Here is a 16,850-nt window from a genome sequence, read left to right as displayed (position 1 = left end):
CATTGGGAGATTGTGGATTCTCCTTCTACTGAGGTTTTTAAGCAGAGGTTGGATGGCCATCAGTCATGGATACTTCAGCTGAGATTGCTGCATTGCAGGGGGTTGGATTAGATGACCCTCAAGGTCCCTTCCAACTCTACAGTTGTATGATTCTATGATTTTACTTATTTTAGGTCTTTTTACTTTACAGTGGCACCTCTGGTTGCGAACGGGATTCGTTCTGGAGGAGCGTTCTCAACATGAATAGAATACAACCCGCAGCAGCGTATCTGCACACGCGCGGGACGCGATTAGCTGCTTCTGCACATGCGCGTGTTGTCTTTTGCACTTCTGCATATGCGCAAGCAGTGAAACCTGGAAGTAACCCTTTCTGGTACTTCTGGGTCGCCGCAGGATGCAACCCGAAAAAACGTATCATGAAGCAGACGTAACATGAGGTATGACTGTATATGAATTAAAGAGGTTGGATAAAGTTTAAATGATCGCATTTTCCCTTTCACGTCTCCTCAAATCAAAAAGAATATAGAGAACTACTGTAAACAAAAGCACTGCCCTTTCCCTCTGCCTGTCCAGCTTTGGTCCTGGTGGCCTGCTTGTATCTCAAAAGAAGATCCTGGGATACAGTAATCTAGTAACACATGTGTATACACAAAGTTGTAGCAAGGGCCCATGACCGGCAGAAAGCAGTTAATTGAATGCCATTCTTTTTTTTTTTTTTGCATATTATTTTAATTACTAGAATGCACATTTTTTTTAAAAAATACCCCCAAATAAAATGTTTTCAGTTGGTAGAGCATGAGACTCTTAATCTCAGAGTCATGAGTTCAAGCCCAATGTTGAGCAAAAGATTCCTGCATTGCGGGGGTTGGACTAGATGACCCTCGTGGGTCCTTGCAACTCTGCAATTCTATGATTCTATGTGTGAGCGTGAGAGAGCTGATCCCAACTCTCCTCTGAATTTTATACTCTTGCCCTACCCCTCCTCTCAGTTACACAAACACTGAAACTGAATAGGAAGGGTAGCAAAGTTCTTTCCAAGCACTCCAAACACTCCCCCCCCCCCCATGATTCATCAGTGGTATCAAGGACCCAGCAACAAGTTCAGGCAAACAAAACCTTCAGCAGCAGTTTCTGTGGCAACGCTGGTGCAGCTGGTAAGTGCAGATGGTGCCCAAGACATGACCAGTTGTTGCTGCTGCTGCTGCTGCTTCCTCCTCCTCCCGATCCAGTGCTGCCCTACTCTTCCTCTTGAAAGATACTGGGCATTCTGCCCCCCCCCCCAGTTCCTTCCCCTTTGGAAGAATAGAAACACCCCAACGAGCAACAAGTCAGTACTTCTTCATCTCTGATGCCCCCTGCTATGGTGAGCCTTGAACCAGAACAGCTGCTTTTGAAGCCTCCTTCCTGTAACTAAAACCTGCTGACCCCAATTGGAGAATTCAGGACCAAGGCTATCCCAGCAAGCAGCTTCATGTGAGGAGTCATGGACAGACTGACTCCCTGTTCTCCAGCCAAGGAAGACAGCGTGACTTCTGGATCTGAGCCTTCTTGCTCCAGTGCTCCAGCCACCCACTCACCCACTCATCCACTCAAAGTCTCTGTCACACCAATATCCAGCAGTTCTTCTCCCTCCCCTCTCCTCCTCAACAGCAGGTGATGGACCAGGAGCAAGAACCTGGGGCTATAGTAGATAGCTTGATGAAGATGTCAGCCAATGCATGGCAGATATGAATAAGGAAAATTCCATGCTGGGGATTGTTAGGAAAGGGGTTTAAAATAAAACTGCCATTATCATAATGTCCTTATACAATAATAAATAATAATAATAATAAATTTTATTTATATCCCGCCCTCCCCAGCCGAAGCCGGGCTCAGGGCGGCTAACAACAATCAAATAATCAAAAAATCAAATAATCACACAATCTAAAAATATTTCATTATAAAAATTAATTAAATCAAATTGATGGCAACCAATTAAGCAAAGTTCTGTGCAGGTTGCCAGAGGAGGGAGTCAGGCTGCGCCCTGATCAAAGGCCTGGCAGAACAACTCTGTCTTGCAGGCCCTGCGGAAAGATGTCAAGTCCCGCAGGGCCCTAGTCTCTTGTGACAGAGCATTCCACCAGATTGGAGCCGCAGCCGAGAAGGCCCTGGCTCTAGTTGAGGCCAGCCTAACCTCTCTGAGGCCTGGGACCTTGAGGATGTTATTATTTGCAGACCGTAGGTTTCTCTGTGGGGCATACCAGGAGAGGCGGTCCCGTAGGTACGAGGGTCCTAGGCCGTATAGGGCTTTAAAGGTTAAAACCAGCACCTTAAACCTGATCCTGTACTCCACCGGGAGCCAGTGCAGCTGGTATAGTACCGGATGAATCCTACAAATCATAGAATCATAGAATCTTAGAACTGGAAGGGACCCAAGGGTCATCTAATCCAACCCCCTGCAATGCAGGAATCTCAGCTAAAGCATCCATGACAGATGGCCATCCAACCTCTGATTCAAAACCTCCAAGGAAGAGTAGTCTACAACCTCCCAATGGAGTCCATTCCACTGTTGAACAGCTCTTACTGTCAAAACGTTTTTTCGAATGCTTAGTCAGAATTTCAATTCTTGTAACTTGAAGCCATGGGTTTCAGTCCACCTTCCATAGCAGGAGAAAACAAGCATGTTCCCTCCTCCATGTGACAGCCCTTAAGATATTTGAAGATGGCTATCATATCTCCTCTCACTCTCATCGGTTCCAGGCTAAACACACCCAGCTCCTTCAAGCACTCCTCATACGGGTTAGTTTCCAGACCCTTAATCATCTTGGTTGCCTTCATATGCACACATTCCAGTTTGTCAACATCTTTCTTAAAAGAGTTAATTTAGTGTTACTGGAGCTGCTACTTTTCCACTTGCTCTGGCTTCCGGTTTTTTCTTTCTCTGTCACAATCTCTTTTCTCTCTTCACACCAAAGCAAAGAGCCATAATATATTCAGTCACCCAAGCCTAATTGAAAATAATAATAGTAATGACATGTCCAGTTCAACCAAAACAACAAGGCACAAGCAAAGTTTCCTCATGGCTTGGCCAGGGTAGCTGATCAATAATCCCTGTACTAAAGGGGTGTGTGTGATTGGGTGTTTGTGTGTGCAGGAGGGAGACCAGCCATGCCATTGGATGGAGTGATGTGACTGGCTCACGTAGCTGATTTGGGTTGTCATCAAAAGGTATCACATTCTTATCCCTCTTTTTACTATTGGGTGTTGACTGCCAGGGAAGGGAAAATGCATTTGTTGGATCTCAGGTGGCAAAATAACTTGACTGGCCTTGCAAGGTACTACTTCTGTGCATCTGGTTGGGGAAAGGGCATTTGCTGCCCCTCCTCAGGCAACAACATGCCTTGAGTCAGCCCTGTGCCCTTCTATCTAGAGAGGGAATAGTGTCGGCAACATTTCTTCAGTTCAGAAGCCAACCCCCACAAAAAAGAAAATACCCAAAGGGGCATCACATTTCCCATGCATGGATGACATCTGTGGAACCAAAACAAGCTTGTGTGGATGTGACCATATTATTCTTTACCAGCCCACCTTGTTCGGAGCCCCTTTTTCAAAATCACACAGCAGAGGGGGGGGGGGGGACCCCGTTCTTCAATACCTCCCATTTCCCTGTTCTCCACAGTTCATTATACAAGCTTCCTTATTCAAATATGCTCCACCTTAGAAGTAATTATGAGAGACTCCCTGAGGCTTGGATGACTGAATATATTATGGCTCTTTGCTTTGGTGTGAAGAGAGAAAAGCGAGTGTGACAGAGAAAGAGTCAGAAGCCGGACCAAGTGGGAAAGTAGCAGCTCCAGTAACACTGAATTAACTCCTTGCCCCAGAGGAAGAGGGCCTTCTAAAGCCAGAAAGAGCCTATTGATGGGTAACTCCTCAAAATGGGATATTATAATACATTATTTTCCAGCCCTGCTGGGCCAGTCACTCCAATTTCTGCCTGATCCTTTGGAGTCCAGCTCCCATGACTGAGCAGCTTCACAGTCTATATCCATGGAAGATAATAAGAAGAGCTTGCTGTATTAGGTCAAAGTAGGCCCATCTCACACAGAATCCTGTTCTCAGAGTCACCAAAACAGTTGCCTATTGAGCACAAAAACACTCTCCCCTCCTGCAGTTTCCAGCAACTGGTATTCAGAAGCATCACTGTCTCCAAATCTGAAGATGCAGCATAGTCATCATGGCTAGTACCATTGGTAGTCTTATCCTCCATTAATTTGCCTAATCCTCTTCTAAAGCCACCCAAATTGGGGGGAAATCACTGCCTCCTGGGGGAAGGAGTTTCATAGTTTAACTCTGTGCTATATGTAGGAGGACTTCCTTTATTCTATCCTGAACCTTCCAACATTCAACTTCATGGGATATCTAAGAGTTCCAGTGTTATGAAAGAGGGGGAAAAACCTCTCTATCCACTCTTTCCATGCCATGCCTGATTTTATAAACTTCCATCATGTAACATCTTACTTGCCTTTTCTCTAAGCTAAAAAGTTTGTTGTTAGTTTCTATACCACCTTTTACCCAAGGATCACGGAGTGGCTTGCAATATAAAAACACAAAATACAAACCATAGTAACAAACAAAAACAATATCCCCATTTAAAAGCCCGTAGATTGTTTAAGTCGCCTAAGGCCTGGGAGAAGAGGAATGTTTTTACCTGGCACCTAAAGGTATGTAAGCAGGGCACCAGATGGGCCTCCCTGGGGAGAACATTCCACAAGCAGGAATCTACTGCAGAAAAAACCTGTCCTTATCTTGCCAACCTCCAGACCTCCCATGGAGGGGACACGCAATGAAGGGCTACAAATGATGATCACAGGGTCCAGGTTGGTTCATATGGGGCAAAGTGGTCCTTGAAGTATTGTGTTTAGCATTTTATAGGTCAAAACCAGCACACTGAATTGGGCCTGGAAACTAATTGGCAGCCAGTGAAGTTGGGCCAGGAATGGCATTATATGTTCAACCCGTCTTGCCTTGGTGAGCAACCTGGCTGCTGAACCAGCTGAATTTTCCAAACTGTCTTCAGAGGCAGCCCCACAAATAACACATTGCCAAAACATAGACCACCGAAGTTAGACTATCCTTGTCCAGATATGGGTGCAGCTGGGCCACCAGCTGATGCTGATGGAAGGCACTCCATGCCACTGAGGCCACATGAGCCTCAAGCGACAGCAAAGGATCCAGGAATACCCACAGCTGTAGAAAAAACGAATGAATCTCTCTCAAAGAGATTTTTACTGCTTACATCTTACATGATCCTTTTGTAAGGAAACCAAGTTCTTTATTTTTAAGTCATGGGGGTATTCTTCTTTATTTTACTGCCAAAGGATGGAAGCTTATTTGCTGTAACTCCTGAAACTCTGTGCATAAAACACTTCACTTATTTGCAAAGCCAAGTGTCTTCTAGCCATAAATATTTTCATGGGGAACATTTGTTTAAAGGTGGTTGAGGGCAGAAGCAAATCTAATCAAGTTTTAATACGTTTGGAGCAATTGCCATTCTGCTGTCTCTGTTACAAGAGAGTAAGAATCTCTCTTCCCAAACTCTCTCTACAACATCACCCCTGTGGTATGTGGCTGTCCTGTGACTGGCTGGGCTTAGTGACCTGTCACTTAAAGTCATCTGTGCACAAAAGACCTCTTATTGATAAGAGTCCTGGTATTTTGTTGTCCCTCCTGCAGCTGACATTGGAAGCCAAAGGTGACTTAGTATATGCCCAGTTTTAAAATTCTGATTTAGCATTTTATATTCAATTTGATTGTGCACACTCATTCTCACTCTCCTTTCCCTATTTCATATAGTCTTAAATCAGTAGCTGGGTCTTGGAATTCTGCTGCTTGTCTTCCTCTTCCTGAGCAGCCCACCAGAAGGGCTGTGGAAATGGCATCCCTTGTCCTAAATGGCTATATGCATGGGTTGTGGAGAGCACAAGCAGAATAGGACACTCAATTCTACCGGGCTACCATAAGAATGGTCTAGACTGACTCCATTAGGGACAAGTCTCACCAGCATAGATTGGTGGCTCTGTTTTGATCTTCCTGTGGAAGACAAATCCAGTTGCCAAGGAAGGAACAGCCACTCCCTATAGTGTCTCTCCCCTCCCCCTCCCCCGGTTCAACGTGCTTGGAGACCTCCAGACTAGCATGGTCACATTCAGAACACGAAAGGAAAACAGGGCATGGAGCCCATAAAAAGCACCTCTCCTGGCGAGGAGGGTCCCCACCCACAAAACTTGCATCATCCTTTATTAATTGGGGAATCCCAGGAAGAACTAATTCCTCATCAGCATTTTCTGTGGTTTGGGATTTTTGGGCACAGAAGCAACTCTGTGTGCTGCTTTCTGACAATGATTTAGGCTATTTCATTTAGGCATGCAGTTGTGGGAAGAGAGGCCTCAATTCAGTCCTTAGGACTTCTGCCAGCTGTGTCCCCTCAACCTTCCAGCCATCCCTCCCTTCACATTTTCCTTGTGATAGCGAACGCTTTGAATCTCCTTCTGACCTTTTCTTCTTTGCTGCCAATAGAATAAGGATCAGCTGCAAACAGGTGGCTCTTCTAGTGGGCATGCCTGGTAGAGAAAGCGGGAGCTGCCTACCTGCCCAAGCATAAAAAGGTGCTTAGCTCCCATGACAGCTTGTCCTTCATTTCCCTTGCTACCCACTTTGGGAGGGAACAGGGGTGAGGATGGCTATTTGGAGAGGCTGAGAGGACACACCAGCCGCACTGACCTGGGAAGAGCTGATACTTACACTTTGCCATCAGCAGCTGGTACATGTCCATTCACCCCCACAAAGGGACCTTGCCTGCCACGACCAGATGCAAAGGTCTGGAAGGATAAGGATTCATGCAGGATAAGGCTATCAATGACTACTAGCCATGATCGCTATGTTCTACCTCCACAAATGTGGGAAAATGATGCTCCAGTCAAAATATAAAATTCCATGTTTGCTAGGTGACCAAAAGGCTAAGGCACATAGAGTTCCATGTAAATTCCTAGAGATCAGTCTGTGACGTCACATCCTCTGCTTGGAGAGGCAGGAAAGGTAGCAGTAGCAATATGATTCTTATTCCTTCCTTCCTGCTCGGAGAACGTTCTTTTTCTCATCATGCAACTGTAGGGATAGGATGCAGGGTCTGTGTGCTCCTAAAATCATGTATTTTGCAATCTAGGAGTATATTTTTCTGGACTTATTTCACTGCTATTTTCTGCTTGAATCAAGTCTGCAACTTTTTTGTAACTAAACAATATTTTTATATTCTAAAATAACAGATTTTTATGTTGTTATTTTGTTCAGAAGGATAAATAAAGGGGAAGATGCAGTCTGCCCAAGACATCCTGGATAATGATAGAAAGCTACACAGTCTTTTTTCCCTAGTTTCCGTGTTAATACTGCGAAGGATGGGATTTTTAACTCTGCTAAACTAGATGCAATATTACTCAAGCATGTAAGAGGAAGGATAATTAATTAATAAATAATCAATCCTATCCTACCTTCCAAATCCATCCCAACAGCACCTACCATGTCTGTGTCCGAGACGGGCCCAAAACTTGTTACATAAATGTTGGTCTTGACTTCAGTTACTGTATCTGGAAGAAGCAAAAAGGAAGAAAGTAATTAGGGGTGATTCGCATGGTGAATGTTTCCCTGTGTAATTTCTGCCTTAGCTTTGTTTGAAATCTCCAGGCTTGCTCCTTCCCTGGATTACAGTCGAATGATCCACTTTTGTGCTTAGTTGTGGTGGACACTGAACAATGACCAATTCCATAAACAAACACAAATGGGGTGTGTGGGCCTCTAATCAGGGCCCTCTGGCATTCATCAGGGAAGACTTCCTACAAGTGCCTTTAAACAGCACATAATGCGTTCTGCAAAAATAGAGTCATTTTGAGCTTACACTCCATGAGCTCCATAGGGCCTTTGGAGAAGCATTTAAATGAAACACTCACTCAATTCACAAAACAGTGATTTTATTAATGCTTTGGATTTGTTTGTAAATGCAAGTAGTGGCTTTCTTCACAGGCTTCTCTCTCGGGTGAGGTGGACATATTTGCAAATCCTGATGCAATAGGCAAGTCCTCCCAACAGATGCTTTCCTCCCTCCATCCCTTCTCCTCTCCTCTTGTTGCTCTCATTCACAGAAAAGGACACCTCTAGCCCCATGATATCTCAAGACGCTAGTGAGTTTTGAAGTCTCCCGAACACCCACCCCCTACAGTGAGAAATGAAGTTAGCACCACTTGATTTAAAGGCTTAGAGCTGTTTGTTGACATGGGCTAATCTGTTGCCAAGCCATAGTTCAATTGAAATAACCAAAGCTGCACAACCCTGTCAGGGCTGCCTGCCTGTCTGGAGCTGAGAGGGCTCAGACTGGGAACATCTGAGTCTGTATGGGCTCCTTTCTGGACAAGGATGACTAGCCTGCATGGTGGGTGGGGTGAGAATACTGAGCTGCCTGGACAGGTGGCACATGAAGATCATGAAGAAAAGAGGTCTCCAGGTGCACATCCCACATAGAGCTGAGAAGGGGCCCACTGCACCACCCTTCTCTGCTCAGGGTAGACACTGATGCCTTTATGATGTCAGGGGCCATTATATCAGTGCCTAGTCTCCTCTCAAAGCTACTTGCCTGCCTAGGAATTAACTTACCCCATGCTAAGGAAAGGACAAATCAAGGCTAGGTGCAGAGGATCAAGAAGGATCAAGGCATGCAGAGCTGAAGAGCAACAAGCAGAGCTTCTGTCTGGAAGCACAACTGAATGTCAGTGCGCATAGTAAGGAGGGCAAAGGAGAGCATAGAATCATAGAACTGCAGCGCTAGAAGGAACCAAAGCTACATATAGTCCAATTCAGTGAAATGCAGGAATTGCAGCAGTATCGAAATTGCAGCACTGTCATAATCAGGTGCTTTGGAAGACCTCTGGGGACAGAGAGAGGTGGGGAACTAGTTTAGCAGATAGATCTTATGGGCCCCAGGAAGCAAATTAATGTGAACTGCAACCTCTAGTATAAGTGGAAGAACCAACACTAGACAACAAGGAACCAAATCTAAAGGAAGACTTTTTTTTAAATGTCATAGATGATTTACATATAATATGCTGTACTACCATGAGGTCAACAGTGAACATGATTTTCTTACTGCACCAGCTGCCAGAGAAATGCCAAGGGCAGAGGTGCCCCTTCTACATTGCCTTCATAGACCTGATTAAGGCCCTTAGCTTCATCAGCTGAAAAGGACTCTTCACAGAAATCAGTAAGATAGGATCCCCACCTAATCTTTGCAGTGTGATCATGTCCTTCTACAAGAAAATACACAGCAGTATCCAGCATGATGGTTCATCCTTGGATGCCTTCCCTATAAAGAGTGGTGTGAAACAGGGCTTTCTAACAGTAGGAGTTGTGAATTGAGGACCCTCCACCCGCATAGGATTATAATAAGATACACAGACACATTATTTTAGGTTAATGGGCAAAATTAGGCCACAACTTTTATTGGTTACAGCAAGGTCAATACGCAAAAAGAAGCTGACCTAAGATGTAAGGAGGGCGGGAGATCTGAAGAAAGCAGGAACAGACTGGGAGCAGAGCACTGCTGCGGCTGCTTAAAGGTGTTTAGCCCCGCCCACCAGCCATCCCTATTGGTCGGCTGGAAGGCTTGGCCATGGCAGCAGAAGCAATCAGGAGCAGGGAGCCGAATACGCCTCCCCCCCCCCGCTCAAAACCCCTCCCCTCTGGGAGGAGGAGAGGCCCTGTCCAACAGTGGAATGGACTCCCTTAGGAGGTTGTGGACTCTCCCTCCTTGGAGGTGTTTAAGGAGAGGTTGGATGGCCATCTGCCATGGATGCTTTAATTGAGATTCCTGTATTGCTGGGGGTTAGACTAGATGACCCTCGGTGTCCCTTCCAACTCTACAACTTTATAAGGTGTGTGTGTGTGTGTGAGAGAGAGAGAGAGAGAGAGAGAGAGACAGACAGACAGACAGACAGACAGACAGACAGACACAGAGAGAGAACAGTGCTTTTTTCTAGAAAAAATATGTGCTGGTACTCATGAAGTTGTTAAAGAAAAATGTCACACTTTTTAACCCAAAAAAACCAAGAGGTGCCAGTGCTGCGTACCCTTGAGTACCTCCGGGGGGGGGGGGGAGTTAGTTTGTTAGATTGATCCAAAAAAGAAATTGTGGAAGATCCTTGCAAATCTACAATACTGTGATTTCGTGATAGGTTCCCATGAGGCCCTGGGGGCTCCTCTTGGCCACAGTTCTGTAATGCCCTAGTGTGTCTGATGTATTGTCATTTGGTGGACTTGCATTTTGTCTTCTGGGAGCTCTGAGTGCTCATTTCATGAGTTCAGGGACCAGCATCACACTCCGAGCCATTTATTCCCAGTCTAGCTGCTGCTGCTGTGGCACAGAATGCAAAGAGCACATGGGACAGACACTCTTGCCCGTAGCTGGTTTTACATCCTCATTGATCCCCATTTCAGCACAAACCAGATAGGAAGTACCCAACCCACACGGATGCTAGATGTGGTAATGAGATGCTGACAGGTCAGTTGTAGCAGGTGGCACCTTGCTTCCAAGTTCCCTGAAGGACCCACCAGTGGCAGAGCTTCATGCTCCAGCACCAGGGGGTGGAGAGCAGATGGGGCGGGGCTGGCACGCATCCCGGGGGTGTGGCAATGCGCCCACAGGAGTGTGGCACTCATTCTGGGGGTGTGGCACGCTGCCTGCAGGGGCATAGCACCGGGATCATGCTGCCAGGGGCGGTTCGCTCCCCCCGCACTCCTCTTCCTCTGCCAGTGGGACCCACACCTTACTGCCACCTGCTACTGGAGGTGGGGAGACAGGAGCATCTTCCTGGTCTGCCTAAGTGAATGAGCATGTGCTACAATTAAAGCTCAGTGGCAGAGCATCTGGTTTCCATGCAGAAGGTCCCAGATTCATTCTGCAATGGCATCTCCAGGTAGGGCAGAAGGCACCCTGTCTGAAACCACAGGTGTACTGGCAGTCATTGTAGACAATGCTGAGCTAGATGGACCAATTGTCTGACTTGGTTCAAGGCAGCTTCCTATGACCCTGTGAGCAGGAAGCAAAATGCCAATGACTGCATTGAAACGTCTGGTCTTGCTGCAGGAGGGCTGATCATCTCTCTCTTCTTTCATACCTTTATCTCCTTCCCCCATTCAGAGGCAGATTTAGAGCAGTGTGACTGCTTGCACTACACTGGGTGCCAAGCCTAGGGGATGTTGCAGGGCGTTGCAACTATGGCGTACCAAATTGAGCAGAACGGAAGGCAAGGGGCAGGGGTGCTGAATTTTGGTCTCACACAGGGCACTGCTGAAATTTGAAAAGTCCACCCCTACCCCATTCAACGGCTCTGTAGGGAGAGCAAGCCAGCAGAGAGTGTGCATGAATGTGAGTGTAAGGATGAGGCAGCCACATGAAGCAGCCTCTGTTGGATCAGAAACCGACATTTCATTATCTTAACTGTTGGGCCGAAGGACTTCAAGTAATCGGCTGGAGAGGATCCCAAGAAACCACAAACCCCCAGCAAGAGACTCCAGGGAGCCCTAGAATTAATAGCCCCTCCCAAGGAGGAGTTGCTTCTGCCAAATTGGGGGAGGGGCCTTCCCTTATGCAAGCAGTCCAAGGAGGCTGTGGGGCAGGCAGCTTTAAGTGGAAATGCAGTTAGATTGGAGGGATGGTCCATATATTGTTTGTTTGTTTGTTTGTTTGTTTGTTTGTTTGTTTGTTTGTACCCCCCACACCTTTCCCCCTGCTGTGACATAAGGAAATGCCATCAAGCTTGCACAGACAATTAGCTGAAGTAGACTGACCTCCAAGCCCAGGTCTCAGTCGGTTGTCATATCCATCCAGCAGCCGGTCCAGGATGCGTGTGAAGATGGTGATGTTGTCTTTGTTGTCATCATCGATAATATCTGGGCCATGCTTTTGAGCGAGTCTGCCATATCAAGGGAGAACAGGAGGGTTAAGGTCTGTCACTTCTCCAATGATGCTCTGTGTGTGCTCACACACAAAAACACACACAAAAAATCCCATCCCTGGCCTGCACTGATTTTAGGCCTTCTCTGGATTTTTCAGCTTTTTTACCTTTAATGGACGTGGCCCTGCCTCCACATGTCCTTATGTTAACTCCAACTGGACACAGAGTAGCTGTTAGTCACAAGAGGCCCCTCCAGGCATCCTTTTTAATTGCACATTCACACTGCTTCACATTCCAGTCAGTGCCTTTCCCATAACTGAAACCTTATAACTTTTTTTACACCACAAATGCTCTGGTTTATTTCCCTCTCGCTTTTCTTGCTCTATAGCCCCTCTGGACACCAATAACGTGTTAGCACCAAGCAAGCATTGCAGAGCAACTGATAAGGCGGAATAAATTCGCCACTAATGTGCCAAGAGCATGTGGCAGAGACCATACCTATGGCAAGAAAACAGTAGCCTTGAGGGGCCCAAGGTTAGAGGTTGCTTTGGGAAGGCATAGTGAATCAGTCTAAGGCCACCTCACAAGATGGGGCAGCTGTTACTCCTTCCTCCACCCCTTCCATTTTTCTCTTGGTTGGATATTTGGAGGGAGAGAAGCACATGGGTAACCATAACCACCACCACCACCACCACTTTTCATTAATTCACTTGGATCAGGGGTCAGTAACCTTTTTCAGCTGTGGGCCAGTCCACCGTCCCTCAGACCATGTGGTGGACCGGACTATATTTTGAAGAAAAAAATTGAACCAATTCCTATGCCCCACAAATAACCCAGAGATGCATTTTAAATAAAAGGACACATTCTACTCATGTAAAAACACGCTGATTCCCGGAATGTCCATGGGCCAGATTGAGAAGGCTATTGGGCCACATCCAGCCCACGGGCCTTAGGTTGCCTACCCTAAGATGTTAGATCTGTCAACCAACCACTTTGTCAAATGATTGCCTTCAACTATTTTCTGACTGTTATTTACTTAGTGTAGACCTATTGACATGAATGAGCATAACTGAGTTGGGTCCATTGATTTTAGCAGGTCAATCCCGAATAAAACTTAGTTGAATACCACCCTGTGTTTACACCTGATTGGTGGCTAATCTATCATTTACAATAAATGGCAGTGGCAATTGCCTGTCCTGCATGGACTGCCAAAGAACAACTGAGGCTTCCAAGGGCAAACTGTGCCTTTAATCAAAAGCTTCCTATTTCCAGAATTTTATTGCTTGCTGCCCACTGTTACTAGGAGATTTGTGATAAATGGGAAGGAAAAGCAGATGAAATCATTGCTACCAGGCTATGAGCTGTAGCTGCCAAGTCTTTGCTATGCTGGGCCAGCTGGGAAGAGGATTGGGTTTCCTACAAAAGTGCTGACATAACCGTAACTCTTGCAGTTGTGTCTTGAGCAATGCTAATGTGTCCCATCACTCTTGGATGCCTCTGCTTGCTCCAAGCGTGCAGGTAGAGAGAGGCAGGAAGGTGCAGAGTGTTGCATTTATGCTGGAATCTTCTCTAGTCAGAAGAGGATGCCCAAACCTGTTTGTTCACATAGGAGAAGAGTGCTTGTCACACTCATTTCTTGCCTTGGCCTGCAGCCTCCTCACATGCTCATCTTTCTATCTTGTCCCCCACCCCCATCCAGGCATGTGGATTTTCATTTATTTATTTGTCATACTTGCTCTTCCCCAGAGATAGGAGTGGCACCCTTTTTACATGTTTACATTACAGAAATCTCACTGAGAATTGTTAAGTTGCATTTCTTGCTGTGTTAAAATGCCATCATCACACAAACTGATTACAAATTAGCAAACCATCAAATCAACAAACAGGTGGGAAATAATAACCTAAGAATTCTGTGTACATTGCCTACCAATGACAATAGAAAGGACTATACCTCCCAAGAGCAGCTGCCAGACAAAACTAGCTCACCTGAGCTCATGGGCAAGTACAATTTGTACTCTCTATTTGTATTTGGGTGTATGTGTGCGTGTGTGTTTGAAGGAGTTCTGTTCCGGCACATCATGAGCTGGTTTTATTATTTGCAACCCAACTTGGATCTGTTCTCTTAGACAAAAGTATCACAGAAATGTACTCGAGAAATAACGTTTGTGCTACCATCTTCATGAAGGCACCAATAGCATGGGAACACTGTTTAATCATTTTATTTAATATATAAGTGGTTTACTAGAAAAATGAAAAGCAGCAATAAAAACAGTTTAAAACATTTAAAGATATTTAAAATTAGCAGTAAAAAAAGATTTTAAAAGGTCAACATCTACATGTTTTAAGCAGATGCTGAAGAGAGCACAGAGAAGGTGTCCAATGCATTGAGTTGGAGGTGCTGGTGTGTGTGTGTGCTGTTCATTTGTTTTTTGTTTGTTTTGTTTTTGTTTTTTTGCTGAATGAGATACGAAGCTAAAATTCTTCTGAATGAGGTACCATACAGTCTTCTCTGACCTGGCACCATCCAGGGGTCCATGATGGCTGGGGCTGTTGGCAGCTGGAAGACATCAGGTTGGGGATGGGGAAGACTGTTGTCCTGGGCACTCTAGGCCAGAAGTACCACTCCTCAAAGGGTCTCCCAATGTCATCACTTAGACAGGAATAGAAAGTTTCTGTCTCCCCCTTAAAAGGAGAGGGGAGGGGAGGGGAGGGGAGGGGAGGGAAGTCAGACAAACACTCTCTGGGGAGGTCTCCGAAAATGGAAGGAAAGGGGCACTTGCAACTCCAGGTGTTTCAAACCACTGCTCTCTGTCTCTATGGTTGCCAGCTGCTTTTGGTTTGCTCCTCGGAGGTTTCCAGGTACCTGGTTAGTCAGTTGCCTGCAGCTGCCTGCTGTGTATGCAGGATTCCATTTTGGACCCTGGCACTTCAACTGCCTCTGGAAAAGTCCTGACCATTCTGGCATGGGGAAGATCGCCTTGGCAAATTACTCAGATCAACCATTCTCTAGCACAGTCAGGAGAAAAGCTGGCATGGAGAGTGGCTGTGTGGGGCAAAATGGGATTATTGTTAGATGCCTTTGCTGCAGGACCAAGCTGGGGATTTTCCTGGTTCCAAAGAGCCATGACCAAGTCTTAGAGAGACAGAAGGTGAAACCTAACCAGGGTCCCAAAGTCTGCCTTACAGCCTCCCTCACTGCAACTGGGTGTTGCAGGTACAGTAATGGAGAAGGAGTGCCCCAGACCCTTCCTCACTCCCTCTGCGCTATATAATAAAATCCCAGCCTCTTGCCACCTTACCCTTCTGCAGGGAGAGCATAAACCAGCAGCAGAATGCCAAGGCTAGTCACACAGAGCGGAGGTATGGCCCAGACCCTTGTCAATGCCATCACTTCAGGGTGCAGCAGTGCTAGCCAGCAGAACGTCCACACCTGCCAAGGAGGAAGAGAAAAGAAAATGGTCAAGGGGACCAGCCACTCTCTTTGATGATGGAGGCATTGGGTGCACAAAGGCCAGCTTGTGGTGAAAGTCTCTGAGGTGCTTTATGGGCCTCTGACTAAACAGCTGATAGCTGCAGCAGGCTCAGAACATCAAGGGGAAAGGAAAGCACCAAGAGGTGAAGGACCCAACAGGGGCTTAGCCTAGCCAGTTTCACCATGGCCACCTGTGGTAGGAAGTGTGGCTTACTAATCTCAGCCAACGGGAGCCTCTGTAGAAAACGTGCCTGCCTTTTTTGGTCTAGATCAGGAAATGAAAGAGGTCTTTCCTTAAATAATATCTGTGACATCTCATCCTACAAAATGACATGACTCAGGCATCTCAGTAACCACAGAGGTTTTGAAATGCCACACAAGCAAATGCATGTATTTATAAGAGCAAAGGCCACATCTCATCAGGACAATGACCCCAATACTTCTAGCACACTGTCACTGCATTCTCCCGGTAGGAGTCTGCATAACATGCACAGCCCAACTGGTGACTGTACACCGAAGCTCCTCACAACCAGGCAAATTCTGGCCCTTCCTTTCCTTCCATTTCAGTCAAGGGCTCACAGTCAGTGGCTCTAGTCCAGTTCATTCCTGCTGTTGCTCTCCTGATCAGTGAAAATAGTCAGCATGCCATATGAGAAGGTATGTGGTTTTCCTGGTAGTAGTGACAGCAACCACTATGAGGAAGGAACAAAGGTGAGAGAGGGAGGGATCTGGGCTGCCATGGTAGATGGTCACAGTTTGGTTTTGGTAAGAAGTGTTGGGTTTTGGAAATTTTTATTTCCTGTGTGTGTAAATATGCAGCTGGTGAAAAGGCCACAATTCATACTGTGCTGGTAAACATTTTGCTGCTGGGCTGCACCAGGCCATGTGGCATGACTTTGCCATATACTGCAGCATTTGCAAGACTGCTTTGCCCAGAGGTCGGGGGGCACTTGTCCATTTCCCCCCCCCAAAAGAGGAAATGCACCACCACCACCATCATAAAAAGAGGACATAAATGTGCAGATGCAAATTTAGAAATATTTCATTACTGTAATTTAAATAGAAATTCAATACATCCAGGGAACTGTGTGACTGCTCAGTCTGTGGTCTAGGTGTTCCCAATCAACTGGCACTATGGAATCAATCTGCAGTTTCTGCCTGCATCTGTCTATGGTGATGAATGAGGGCAGTGGGATGTGCAGTTGCTGTGTGGAATAGGGCAGGTGGGAAGGAAAGTGAGGGAGAAGCTGCTGGGTGAGGTGCAAAGTGGAAGACAAGTTGTGAAGGTTTTGATGGACTGAACCAACTGAAATAGGGGAGCAGAAGTAGGGTAATGTGACTAGTATATTATGGATGCAACTTTCCAATAGCAAATTAACCAGCTAAAGTATTTGATGAGG

The 16,850-nt window shown here is 46.1% G+C and overlaps 1 protein-coding gene across 3 annotated transcripts in view; it reads right to left on the bottom strand.

The window, feature by feature from the left end:
• LOC308468001 (gamma-aminobutyric acid receptor subunit alpha-3-like) overlaps nucleotides 1-16,850 on the bottom strand; it is a 42,934-nt gene that overhangs the window by 17,356 nt on the left and 8,728 nt on the right. For all 3 annotated transcript variants that reach the window (XM_080989873.1, XM_080989874.1, XM_080989875.1), the window contains exons 2-4: nucleotides 15,278-15,408; nucleotides 11,872-11,996; nucleotides 7,555-7,622 (exon numbers count right to left, since the gene is read on the bottom strand). In XM_080989873.1, the coding sequence (XP_080845999.1) occupies nucleotides 7,555-7,622; nucleotides 11,872-11,996; nucleotides 15,278-15,366 (282 nt within the window). In that variant the 5' untranslated portion in view covers nucleotides 15,367-15,408. The remainder of the gene's footprint in view (nucleotides 1-7,554; nucleotides 7,623-11,871; nucleotides 11,997-15,277; nucleotides 15,409-16,850) is intronic.

This window comes from Podarcis pityusensis (assembly GCF_964106645.2).
Source record: "Podarcis pityusensis genome assembly, chromosome: Z".
NCBI classification, from domain to species: domain Eukaryota; kingdom Metazoa; phylum Chordata; class Lepidosauria; order Squamata; family Lacertidae; genus Podarcis; species Podarcis pityusensis.
This window is presented reverse-complemented; position numbering and strand designations above follow the sequence as displayed.